This window comes from Parasteatoda tepidariorum, chromosome 5 (assembly GCF_982258835.1).
Source record: "Parasteatoda tepidariorum strain Cologne lab strain chromosome 5, Ptep-v5.0, whole genome shotgun sequence".
NCBI lineage: Eukaryota > Metazoa > Arthropoda > Arachnida > Araneae > Theridiidae > Parasteatoda > Parasteatoda tepidariorum.
The window spans coordinates 92,917,937-92,931,542 of NC_141759.1; the positions used below are offsets into that span (position 1 = coordinate 92,917,937).

General features: G+C 28.9%; 1 protein-coding gene across 1 annotated transcript in view; it reads right to left on the reverse strand.

The window, feature by feature from the left end:
- Positions 1-1,232: 1,232 nt before the first annotated feature.
- LOC147809870 (zinc finger MYM-type protein 1-like) overlaps positions 1,233-13,606 on the reverse strand; it is a 28,617-nt gene continuing 16,243 nt past the window's right edge. The window contains exons 2-5 of the mRNA XM_087162911.1: positions 5,595-6,167; positions 5,326-5,460; positions 4,240-5,221; positions 1,233-1,251 (exon numbers count right to left, since the gene is read on the reverse strand). Coding sequence (XP_087019037.1) covers positions 1,233-1,251; positions 4,240-5,221; positions 5,326-5,460; positions 5,595-6,167 — 1,709 coding nt within the window. The remainder of the gene's footprint in view (positions 1,252-4,239; positions 5,222-5,325; positions 5,461-5,594; positions 6,168-13,606) is intronic.

Genomic DNA, 13,606 nt, shown 5'->3' on the forward strand with positions numbered 1-13,606 from the left:
GATTAAGTAATATTTATTTCAGCATAATTTCTAATATATATTTAAAATAATATATATATATTTAAATTTAATTAATAGCTTTATTTTATGAATTAAAAATTTTTTTTAAAATTCTTTTCGTTATCTTCATATCTAAATATTGCACATTATTTTGGAAGTTCAACTCTAAACTATTTTTATTTTTGTGCAAGATCTATCATCTCGATAGATATTATCGAAATCTAAAAACATTTAATGAATTATATTCTTTTTTAAATTTTATATTTATTTCAAGTATTGATTGTTTTCTTTCTTTTAAAAAAATAAGTAAAAGTTAGTTAAATTATTTACAATATTCTTACTTAAACTATTCATTTGAATTATTGTAGCCGCAATCTTTATTATCCACGACTTTTTTTTTTCGAGTGAAAAATTATTTAAGTGCTGTAACGACTGCTAATAATAATTTGAGAAATATATATAGTATCTTCTGTAGAAGATATTAATTCAAGAAAATTTAATTTTCATTTTATTAACAAGCATTTATTTGATATAAATTAATTATAGTTACATCTAGTAAAAAAAATGATCTTATTAAACATAAAAAAAGCAACCGAACATCAAAATAAAGTATTATTTAATTTTCATTTTATTAATATATTTTCATTTTATTAATATTATGGTATGCTATATTTTTTTGAAGGCAAGGCAAAAATATAAATTAATTATAGTTGCATCAAGTGAAAAAATTGACCTCATTGAACATAAGCAACCGAACATCAAAAGATTTATTTTTGAAAACATAAATAAATAAAAAATCTCCTTCTTCATATCCGCGTTTGCTCAAACCGGGGAAATCTGCGGGTTAAAAATACAAAAAAAGAATCGAAATTCAAAACAATTAAAATTATCAAACGAAAAAGAGCAGAAATATAAGAAATAGCGACGAAGAAAACGAAGTAAATGAACAAACACTCGTTTACTGCGCATGCGTGGTTACTCTAACCGGGAATATCTTCAGGTTAAAGTTACTTAACTCTGGGTTAGAGTAACTCGCAGTTACGTACACGGTGAAATGAAATTTTGGACTCTAACCTAGAGTTGCTCTCATAAAACCTGTTTTGAACTCTGACTGAGGGTTAGGGTCAATGGTGAATACGGGAAAATCTTTTACTGACTGTAATGTTTAAAGTTTATTTTTTTGCTTCTGTATAAAACAGAGTGTAATACAGAAACAGAAATATTATAGCAAGCTATAATTGTAAGAAAAGCCTACAATAAAAATTAATATGATTAAAAAAATTATTTGCACTAAAAATAATTAAAAAAACAATATAATACTTTCAGTGGCGTAGCGAGCTTAACTCGCGCCCGGGGCACAATACCTTTTTAGCGCCCCCCCATTCGAAAACAATACAATATAATATGTAAAATATACTAGCAAATTAATAAATAAATAAATAAAGTAAAATAAATAAAGTCATAGGCTCAAACTAGGCTTTAAATTTGAGACAAAAAATGTAGTTGAGAAAACAAAACTAGATTTTGAAATGTATATGGTCATCTAGAATTAGTTCAAAACATACCTATTATTTATTTTTCATATTTATAAAGAAATATTTTAAAAACACGCAGTTTTAAAACAATAAAAAAGTAAATATTTATTATCTCTAAGGAGATACATATATTTAAATGATTATAATACATTAATAAAACTTATTACTATGTATAAATTTTCCTTGCTTTTGACGAAGCAAATTTATCAATAATATCATCAAAGCTGATAATTTCAAATTTTTCTCTTTCCACACTTAAAAATGCTAGGTCACTCAGGTGATCTTGTCCCATCGTTGATCGTAGATATGTCAAAATTAATTTTAATTTGCTGAATGGACGTTCGCAGCTAGCAATTGATACTGAGATAGTCAGGAGTATTTCAAGTGCCACTCTCAGGTATGGAAAATCATCTCCTACATACGAGATTATAAAAGAAAGAAATTCTAATGGAGTTTTAGGTTCGAATTTTTTTCTACTTCGGAGTAACATTTTGCAGTCACATATTTCGATAACGAGTTCTATTCCATTGAAATCTGTATCATAAAATTCACCCAAATTTTTAAAATTTTTCTCCAAGGTCGTTATCAACATTATCCTTGTTTAATAAATTTTCAACGTCTAGTAGAAATGCAAATTTAAAATTAAGGTCACTTAATCGTGTACATATAATTTGTTGGAGACGATCAAGAACGCTTTCCATAACGGAGAAATTTTACTTTCAGCGGAATACCAACATCTCTAGCCAATTCTCCGGGCATTTTGCGGCGTTTTCTTACACGTATTGTTGTATCAATATCCCATTTTTCACAAACAGACTTCGCTTTTTCTAATACCTCTTCACAGAGCTTGTTCCGAATTTCGGTTAGTTCAGTAGTTAATGATTCAAGATCATGGAACGCTTCTCTAAAATTCATTCTAGGATTTTGTAATCTGAGCAGCGCACGATAAATCCTCCTTAAGATTTCAAAACAGAAATGAACTTAAGTTATGAAACTAAAAGTTAGTATATTTTGCAACAGAATTGTAACTTCACTTCTGGTGTCACTTATAGTAGTAGTGTCCTCTGCTAATTTTTCTAATAGTTCTACTATATTCTCTAGCCCATCGATGATAACGCTAACCGCTTGTATTCTGGAGCTCCATCGTAACGTTGAACATGAGAAAAATAGATATATGTTTTCAATTATTCCAAAACATGTCACAACGATTGGATCTTGTTTAGCTGCAGTAACTCCTACTGAATTCAATGAATGGTTATCACAATTTACAAATAATGCTTTATGATTTTTTCCCCATTATTCTTTGTTGAACGTCAGATGTGTGACCTGCCATCTCGGCAGCATTATCGTAACATTGTGATCTGCAGTTTGTTAATGAAATTTCATCGGAATTTAATTTTTCTAAAATTGTATTTTCGATCGAGGCTGTATCTTTATCGTGTATTTCAATAATACCCAAAGAAGATTCTTTGATGGAAACTTTTTTATGGATAAAATCAACATCTACATACCTAGCGACTTGGGACATTTGTTCTCGATGAGAGATATCAGGAGTTAAATCAAACAAAAGTCCATAATATTTATTTATTTTGATATCGTTTATTAGTTGATTTCGAATTGTAGATGCCAGAAGATGAATGAATTCGTTTTGAATCTGTGGTGACAAATATGAGACAGTTTTTGGGGTTCCTGTGGCATGATTAAGATGATTTGCTAGTAGCGGATCAAACTGAGCTGCAAATCTAAATAAAGATAATAGGTTTCCTACATTTGTACCATCTTGAACAGTGGCGTAGCCAGGTAACCAAGGGCTCTGGGGCAAATTAAAAAATGGGGCCCCACTGCTATGTAAACTGATTAGGTTTTATCAAATTAAAATATGAAATATGCAAATACTTTAAAAATGCTAAGCTACTTAAGCTCTTTTTTGTGCACTGCAGGGCAGGTAATAAAAATATTAAACAGTAACAACATAAATTACAATTAATACTTGGTGTAGGTTTGGCTAATAAAACGAAATAGAGAAGTTCAAGGGTTTATTATATAAAGGTCGGGCCTACCAACTGACTAAATAACAATTATATTTACAATTTTTTCCTAGCTTTAGTTTTCGCAAAAGTATCAATGACTTCGTTTAAATCCAGGCTTGATGCTGTTTTGTTTTCATTTGCCTATTAGCGATAAATGTCGAAGTCGAGTTTGGCCCATATTATTTCTTAAATAATTTTTTATAATTTTTAATTTGCTAAATGACCTTTCAGCTGCTGCAGAAGTGACAGGAATTGTAAAGAATAATAACATTACTGTAAATACTTCCGTTAGGTCGCATTCTAGCACTCCATATTTGCTCATTATTTCCTTACATAATTGGTGAACAGTCCATGCTTGAGTTAGTTGAGGAAACACTACATGGTAAATATTAATAAATTGAAGTGAAAAACTAGGACCTATTATATCTGAATATTTTCTTTGGAATTCGTCACACTTTTGTAATAAAGTTGCTTCATCAACATGTAATAAAAATGTTGGTGTTAGAAAATCGAATATATGACAGACTGCACTCATACCAATAAAACGTGTATCTAATTTAGATATTACTGTGTCTAGTACATTATTGAAAATCTCAATTTTAAATATTTTTTCTCGGTTTGGAAATCAGTGATCAGCGGCTAATTCATCAAAATGTTTTTTAACTTTTCTTTGCCTTTTTTCTTGAAAATGGGTATCAATACTATGTTTTCTTGCAGTTTCCCTGGCTTTGCACTTGAATAATTCGAAATCATTTCTATAAATTTGCAACTTTGCTTTGCTCTCTGCTAAAACTTTACTCGCCTCCCCCAAATTGATGTCGCATTTTTGTAAAGTTTTGGATGCATAATTGATGTCGTTCAATACACTGTGCATGAATTCGCAAAGCAACACGAACTCGAAATTTAGCCTTTTTGTTTCAATACTCTCTGCTTCACTACGCTCATCTTTATTAGGACTCTTTCGAACTATTTCTGATAATGCTTTGATAATATCACAATAATGAAGTTTTATTGCAGATATCGTATTGACCCTACTGGACCATCTAGTCGGATTTAGTTTTTGTAGAGTGGTATCCGATTCGCCAATGAATTTTGACAGTAGATTCCAACGTTTGATGCTGTTTCCGAAAAAGTTATACAAATCTTGCAACGTTGCGAAAAAAATCTGTATTTCCACACAACTGCTAACGGCATCTTTTATCACCAAATTTAAATTATGAGTGGCACAATGTACGTACTCTGCGTTAGGCTGGATATCCTTAATATGTTTTTGTACACCATTATCCACACCACTCATCACACTGTCTCCATCATAGCCTTGCCCCACACATTTTCTTAAATCAATATTTTTGTCGATAAATAATGTTGTCATTTGGTTGACTAAATCTACTGCGCCATGTTTGATGGCTGCATAAAAGCCTAGAAACACTTCTTTTACTTCTATATCAATGGGCTGTCCATTTCCCGATCTGGTTATTACTGCATACCTCACAACAATGCTTAGCTGATCTACCTTTGATATGTCCTGTGTCGTATCCATTATGATGGCAAAAAACGGTGACGCTCTAATTTGTTCTAGTAGATGGGTTTCGAGTTTGGTCCCCAAGCTCTCAATCATTTCATTTTGAATTGTTGCACTCAGATATCTTGTAGATCCTAAAAACATAAAAAAACACAATTTCAAAAAAAACTGATATTAAACAGTTAATAATTATAAAAAAAGTAAAACGATAAAAAAACTTAGAAATAATTATTATTACCTTTGGGCACATCCAAAACTTGCCGCAAAATGTGATCATATCGGGCGACAAGCTCTACAAAGGACAGAAAATTTCCGTGGTATCCTTTCTGACTTAAGTCTTCTTGACGTCCTCTCAAAGCCAAAGAACTCTTTGCTAGGGTAAGTATGATATCGAATAACCTTTGAAGAACCATTTTCCAAAATGATTCTCCTTTGCGAATTTCATTTTCAAGCTCCTTGTCGATAGTATTAGTATCGTTTTTTTTCTCCAAAATTCATACACAGTACATGCTTCCGAATGGCCACTCGAACAACTGTGTTGTTTAATTCTTTCTGATAAATGCTTCCAATCTCGAATTCCCGTACACCAAACATTATTCCTTTGTGAAGCAAATAACCAGCAGGGTTGACAATAGGCAGCGTCTAATATTTTGGAATGACACACCCAAAAACGATTAACTGGCCCATATTTAGAACACGAAACGTAGTACGATTTTGAAAAACACCTATTGTTCTGGTTGATGTCTGTTGGAAAAGGTCCTGAAGGCTGTAAAGGCCCCATATCAAGAATTTGACGTTCTTCGTTATCACTTAATATCTTGTTCGTGAAGTTTCCCAAGTCATAAGAAGATTTGTCGCACACATTTTCGAAAAATGTAGAGGTCTGTGGTTTCTCCAAACCCTCCGCTCTTATGTGTGTCATGCAAACATCATCCACATTCACATGATCGGCGGCGGAGGTATCTCCAACTGCAATAATTGTCGAATCTTCTTCAGTAGGCTTCTCAACCAACACTGCAGTTACCGCATTATTTGAGTCACTATCAATAGAAATATTTTGGCCAGTTGTACTTTGGCTGACTAAAAAACTTGTCAATTTTGGGCAATTTTTGTTTACTATCTTCTCTTTCTTGGCGTTGTTTGCGTTTAAATGCACCACTGGGTTTCTTCTTTTTATCCATAATTTTAGTTTTCTAATTTATTTAAACAATACAATATTAGATTGTGCTCGAGTAGGTAGGTGCTCACTGTTCACTGATGACGTTAAAAGTAAAATGAAAGGAAAGAGAAACACAATGATACGCTGCAAGTGTCGTTGGGGAATCCCCGGAAAAAAAATTATCACCGTTAGTGTTACCACATTTAACGGTGGAGACTGTAATGGTTGGCAACTGTTTGGCGACCTTTTAAGGTGGTCCTAAAGCCGTATACCTGTAATGTTAAAAACCGCCGAACAGTTACACAGATTAAATAGCGTACTAAGGGTCTCGAAATTTTTCACGACGTTTAAAAATCTTGTTAGCCAGAACCTAAAATGTTTATTTTTGCAAAATTAGGTTGTGAATTATTTTTAAAAGCATATAAAAGTTTTGTTACATTTGATTTTGTAGTTCTGGTTCTGGAAATTAGATGGCGCTACAAGGCTACGAGAAATGTGAATTTACCGCTAGTGAGGACAATTTGCGAAAAAAAGCATAAAATACTTATTTATATTCTCATTAATTGCAAATTCTTTTTGTTTTAGGTATTAATACAGATTGTTAGCTTTATTCCAATAGCAGTTTTAAAACATTTTATTCAGTATTTAATTTGTTTAACTGTTCGGGAGAAAAGTCACTAATTAATAATTTTTCCAGCATCGAAAATCAGAATATTTTGTTTTTTCAGTTGTTTACGAACGCGCTTGAAAGAGAGTTATTCAGGATTTAGGGACTAGCATCAGCAATTTTAATGTTTACATTGATATCACGTAGCTTTCATTTAATGTTGTTTCTTCACATTTAAATTCGAAATAAACTTGAAAGTTGAACCAAAGAAAAATCGTTGGAAATCTAGATGCAAAGGTGTTAAAACATTGTATTTCTTATGTTAAAACTTAGAGACATAAGAATAATTTAATCTACATACTCTGTTGAAATTTCTGGCAAATGTCTCAAAATAAAATTATCTGCTAGTTAGTTTTACTAATATTTATACGCTACTAAAATATTTCGATCAAAATCGTTATATTTTCTAAACGAATAAGAGCTCAATATTTTTTTGTTTTCTCAAGAATCGGAAGTTTAAAAAATTGTATTTAATGTTAGAAAAATCAATTTCATTCTTGCATTATTTGGAAATTATTATTATCAAATAAAATAGATGATCCTGTTAATTAATGACCTATTATTAATAATTTTTTAAAAATATATATATAACGATTAAAGTGTTAAATTCACTTTTTGTGTATTAAGTGTTGATGGCACTGGAATTGGACTAACTGGAATTTCTCAAAAGAATTTTAAAATTTGCAAGCATTTTTTCTTCAAAAGCATCTAATAGAGTTTTGAGTACGGATAATTTAATTAAAAAATATAGCTTTACTTTTGAGTATTTTATTTATTCAAAAAGCAGTATTGTGATGGCAAATTTTGCAATTTGAGAGAACTAAAATTTACAAATTTTATAAATATGATCTTTCTTTTTTCTTCTTCTGAAAATAGCATGTTGAACTTTTGCAATTTATTTTAACTGCAACTAATTTTAACTAGAACCTGGTTACAGTGGTTTCACTCTTTTTATTTATTTGTTTATTTTATAACATAATTTAAAGTTTATTATAATAATAAAGAGTTGTTACCTTATGCATACACATACATTTATTAATTTTTTGCCCATTTAAATTTTATTATATTTAAATTATATTATATAGCTGAATATTGGAAAAAATTTAAGCAATTTTGCATTAATAAAAAATGCTTAATTTATGATTATCATAACAAAAACAATCAAACGACAGTATGCCATGCTCCTGTATACATTCCTACTGCACCCTATTAAAAGAAATTTTCTACATAAGCAAGGTATACACACTTCCTTTGAAATAATGGCATTGAGTAGAGTACACACTGCGTGATTTTTGTGCCTTCAGCCCTTGGTTTTTCAAATTAACCATGTTTATGACTATAAAAAAATATTTGAAAGTATTTACATTTTTAAATGTAATATAGAAGATTTTTGTATAAGTATATCCTTCAAAATAAGTGACATTAAAGCAGTAGCATTTAATTCAATGTATTAAAAATTTATGATTATTCTGTTTGTGCTTTTGAAATTCGAATAATACTTTTATTTTCGTCCAACTAAGATTATTAAAACCCTTTTATATAAGATAAGTTAAATTTAATTATGTCAAATTATAATTTGAATACCTTCAGTTTGAAAGCCTTTGTTTTTTATTAATATCAATTAATATTAAAACATGCAGTCTATAAATGTTGATTATTGCTTCAATTTTAAAATATCAGTTTTTAAAAGAAACACAATTGTCTAATAATGACTGATGTTTTATAGTTTTGCTAAATGGTAGAATAGAATTGTATTACCAGTGCTTTTGCAGATGACTTTTTTACCTTTTTTTTCATTCCATCTGATTAAGAAAATGTTTAAAAAAATTTTATCTATTTTCGATAGTTTCGATTATATAACTTCAGTTTTATTCAGGATTGGCATGATTCTTTTTTTTCTTGAGACATTCATTTGAGAAAAAAGAAAAATTTTAATGCAGAATTTATCCCTAAATTCACAGTGTTGTTAAGTTTTTTTAAATTTTGATTTTATCAATATTAAAAGTCGTATCTAAAGTTTCAAAAAGGAAAGAAATGTATGTAAATTATTTGATGTCAAAAATTAACTGATAAATGTAAAAAGATACTAGTATTTGTTAATAAAAGCTCCATGAAACCTTCAAATTGTACCATATATAAATAATAATGTTAAATAATTTGTTGTTTAATAACCATTATACATATTTAGTGTTGTTTATCTGATAGCAAAAACTTTAAAAATTCTGCAGCAGTTCGATCAAAGCCTAAAGAGGTTTAAATTAACACTCTTTGCATTAGAATTCTGCAAATATTCTTTACTACTTTTTTCAAAATAATTTTATATAGTGATATGGTTGAATAAAATGACCAATCTAAATCCTGTAAATGTTATTATACAAATAGTGACGAAAGTTAGGTTTTGTGTTCGAACTACGAAATTCTTTTTCAGTCTTCCTGTTTTTATATAATTTAAAATTTTACTTCCTTTGGCAATTATTTTACGTTTTTATTTAAAAAAAAAAAAAAACTTTATTCTTTTAAATGTAACAAAAGTTTTAAATGTAACCACTAATTATGAAATGCAGTCCAGAAATATAGTTGACTTTTTTTTTTTTTTTTTTTGTATTAGCTCAATTGACCATCAGAAACATTTTATTAAAATTATTTGCCATGGTAAATTGTTTTTACCTCTTATTCAAAATATTTACCTTATTTTTACCCAAAATGATGAGTTAAATTAAAATGTTTTCCTTAAATTAAAGGAATTGAGACCAAAAATATATGTTATATGGTTATGAAAATCATATTTCTAATCTCATTTCTCAGGATGTACTTTTTATGTCTTGATCAAAGTTGTAACAATTGAACTGAAATTGTTGAAATTTTTTTTTTTTTTTGATATTTAAATTGAATAATTTTTTTTTTTTGTGAAATGATTATTTTTTAGCTTTGATGGATTCCCTCTCCTCCTCTCCATGAAATCTTCACTATATTAGGAAATTTGTCTCTATTTATATTTTTACCTTAGGTTATGCAATTTGGAACTAAAATTATAAATTTTATTTTGGTGTGTTTAATAACAGACTTAAATCACAAAATTTATTAAAAACATGTGGTGTAACTACCAATATGATTATTAAACATCGATTTACTACACACAGCCATGAACTTAATACAACTCTCATGGCTAAAGCTCAAAACCTGGTGACCTTAATCCAGCTCTCCTGGTCTTTCACAAATACAGAGGGGATGAATTGTGGCGTAACTACCACTACTATTTCTTAACATCAATTCACTTATATGTAAGACATGATAACTTGATTCAATTTTGAGATACCTTTTGATAGATGAAGGTTGGCATTGTCTAATAGCTCGTTCACTGCAAAGTCTCTCTTTTCTGTTCTTTATTTATGGGGTACTCAAACCCAGTAAAATTTTAGGATATGGTACAACTCTAATTCAAACATTCGTTACATCAGTAAAAATCTTTTATTCCAGCTCAACATCGAAAATAAAAGTGGACCTCAAATTTATATTAATATAGTAATTATTAAGATAAGTTTTGACTTTGATACTTTTTATACAATCCAAAAAGAGTTTTATTTTATTTTTCTTTAAGTAAAGAAAAATTGGTACTTTAAAAAAAATTAGGACACGAAACAAACATATTGTTTTATTGATTTTCCGAATAATTTATTCCGTATTCGACGACATTTGCTGATCACCTAATTATTTATTTGGTTCACATAATTGTGAGTAGTGACTTGTTGCGAAATGAATCGTTTAAAATAAATTGAAGTTTAAAAAAAAGGAGAAGATTTGTTAGTTTCACAAACTGATAATTTTTTCATATTTTAATATCTTTAATTTAATAATTTTTTAAGTTACTTTAATAGTGATGCTTTCTGTATTTATCTTTTAAATAATAAGTATAAAAAACAAAAAAACGAAATATTCATAATATTGAATAATGGAATATGCTGTTACAAGAAATAATAAGCAGCTTTCGTTAAAAATATGAAATAATATAGTAATGCATTAGCTTAATGCTTTAAAACATTTCTAATTTAATTGCTAATCTCCTAACAAAAAAAGAAAGAAACAGACTGGACATCATTTACCAAGGCCGGATTTACGTATAAGCTGTAGCTTGGGGCCCCGAGATGACAAGGGCCCTCAGAAGCCCAAAATGCTTCTTTTCTGCATTATCGGACATAATAAATATAAATAAATGACTGAATAAAACTAAAAACTTCATTGTCATTAGAATGAAACATATCATCTTTCAAGCAATTTAAGTATTAATAAATTATTTATAAATAAATTTTTTAGTTTAAAAGATAAAAAAGTTTTTTTTTTTTTTTAACCCCTTCATTCGATCATTAGACTATTTAATATCTGTTTCTAAGGATCAGAATTTTCCTTTCGTTTTACTTTAAAAGTGTACAAATTATATATTCAATGCTTTCATGTGATATGCAGCAGTTTTAAATAGCACTTAAAAATATCTAAAATGACTGAAATTGTCAATTCAAAAAACAATTACTTTTCAATATGAAATTAAATAACTACACACGTTTGTTTTGCAAACTCATTTTATATAGCATTATTTAGAGGAGACAGTTGCGTGTGGATGTGATGATGACGTAATGAAAGAGGCATACAAAAAAAGCAAATTTCAGTTAAAATCCTCAATATTGTATTTTTAAACTCCTCGAAAAATGTAGTAAAAGAGGTATGCAAATTAACTGTCGCAATCATATTAATATTAAGTAAGAACGAAACAGAAATGATAATGTTGAATCACAAATGAGACAGGTGGTATGAAAGACATCGAAACCTATTTGATTGGTAAAACTAGAAGGCGTTTCTAAAATTCTGAAATCTATCAGGCTTTAATTTTTTTTCTGTCACAAAATTTATCAGTAATTAAAAATAATACATTTATTCCCAATATTGGTTCTGTTTTTTCGTTGATTAAAATGTTTAACATTAACAGATAGTTGTCTTTTAAAACATTCCATTCCATAATAAAATTCATTCCATATTCTACAATTGTAATTATCTAAAACTAATTGATATAAAGCATTAGTGTGTTTCATTGATATGTTTAATGCTCGTTTTGACTGGATGCTGCTCTTGCACATCCTAGCCACTATACACAAAGAAACGAGCTGATAATTCAAACCCGTATTACATTTATTCTCTCTGATATTTAATAGACCCTTTAATAAATCCTTAAAAATATAAGCCAAAAATTTACATAAATAATGACAATTTTTATTCTTGCACTAAAATTTAACAAATGTACTTGAAACAATTAAAAAGAAAGCAAAAGTAATGAAGAAATATTTTTAATGTAAACATCAATTAAATAATATCAGCTTACGAAATGTTCTTTTTATTTTTACAAACAGTATTAATATAACGGCCCTCACCTGCTCCAGGGTGTAGGGACTGCTGAATTGGGAATTGACAAGGCTACTGATTTGAATATTAGTAGTCGTAAACTCGAAACTGGGTTGGCTGTGCAATGACTGTTATAAAATAAATTAAAAATGTGGGCGGGATAGCCTGGTTGATGGGGCTCTTGACTCGTGTTCGTGAGAATTGGAGTTTGAATCCAGCCGGCAGAAGAATACCCATGTATAAAATGGTGACTGACGCATGTTAAATCTGTTGGGGTCACAAAGTCCTCCAAGTTCTCATAAGAAATACCTCTGGGTACTGATCCAGCAGTTCCCTTGTCTTCTGGCTTCGGTTCAAAATTACAAGGCTACCGAGTTAAACATTGGTAGTCGTGAACAATTGAGAACCGTAAAGAAAAAACAATTGAGAAAAAATTAGCAAAAAATCATTAAAAATTGCAAATAAAATATATTTAAAATGAAATTTAAAAAAACTCTGTTAAATATACAGTGGCCCTTCCAGCATGCCAAATTTTGACTCTGTGCTTAAAATTTGTTTCTGTTGTAACTTTTTTCTATCGTTCAAAAAATATGTGCAATAAAAGAAAGGTTCTACATTATAGTCTCATCACAATTAATATATTTAACAATAAAGTAATATCAAATTTTTAAAAAAATTTAATGTTAATACTCAACAATAAAAAATAATGACAGTTTACTTTAGGTGTACAGAAATAGAATTGAACTTATAAGGTAGGGGTGCACAACCTTTTTCAGTGGAGGGCCACATGCACAGTAGATTGACCAATGAAGGGCCGCATACCTAAGTGTTTAGACCGACATATTGAAAGCAATTGTTGGTGGTGATTGTTATATAAATATCATTGTTTATATAACACTAAAATCCTTTTGTCGGTTAACCTGGTAATCTCTTTGCAGAAAATACAATACTTTAAAACGTTTTAAATTAGAAAATGCAAAACTGATTACTTAAGAAGGAAAACAGAATTCGAAAATCAGAATCAATTTATCGGAAAAAATTTAGATAAATTGAAATAATTAAAAAACTATGGAAAAATTGAAATTTTTTTTATCACATTACAAAATACAAAAGTCCATTTAAACATAAATTTTAGCGTTAAATTTTTTTTTATGGAATTAAATTTCAAATAAATAAATATTCTAGTCATTAATATAAATTCAAGTTAAATACTTTGATTTAAAGAAAGTTTATAGGGTTAAAAATGATTAAAACTAAAACAAAACCCCTTAAGTGGAAAATAAGATTTAGCATTTATTAGGGAAT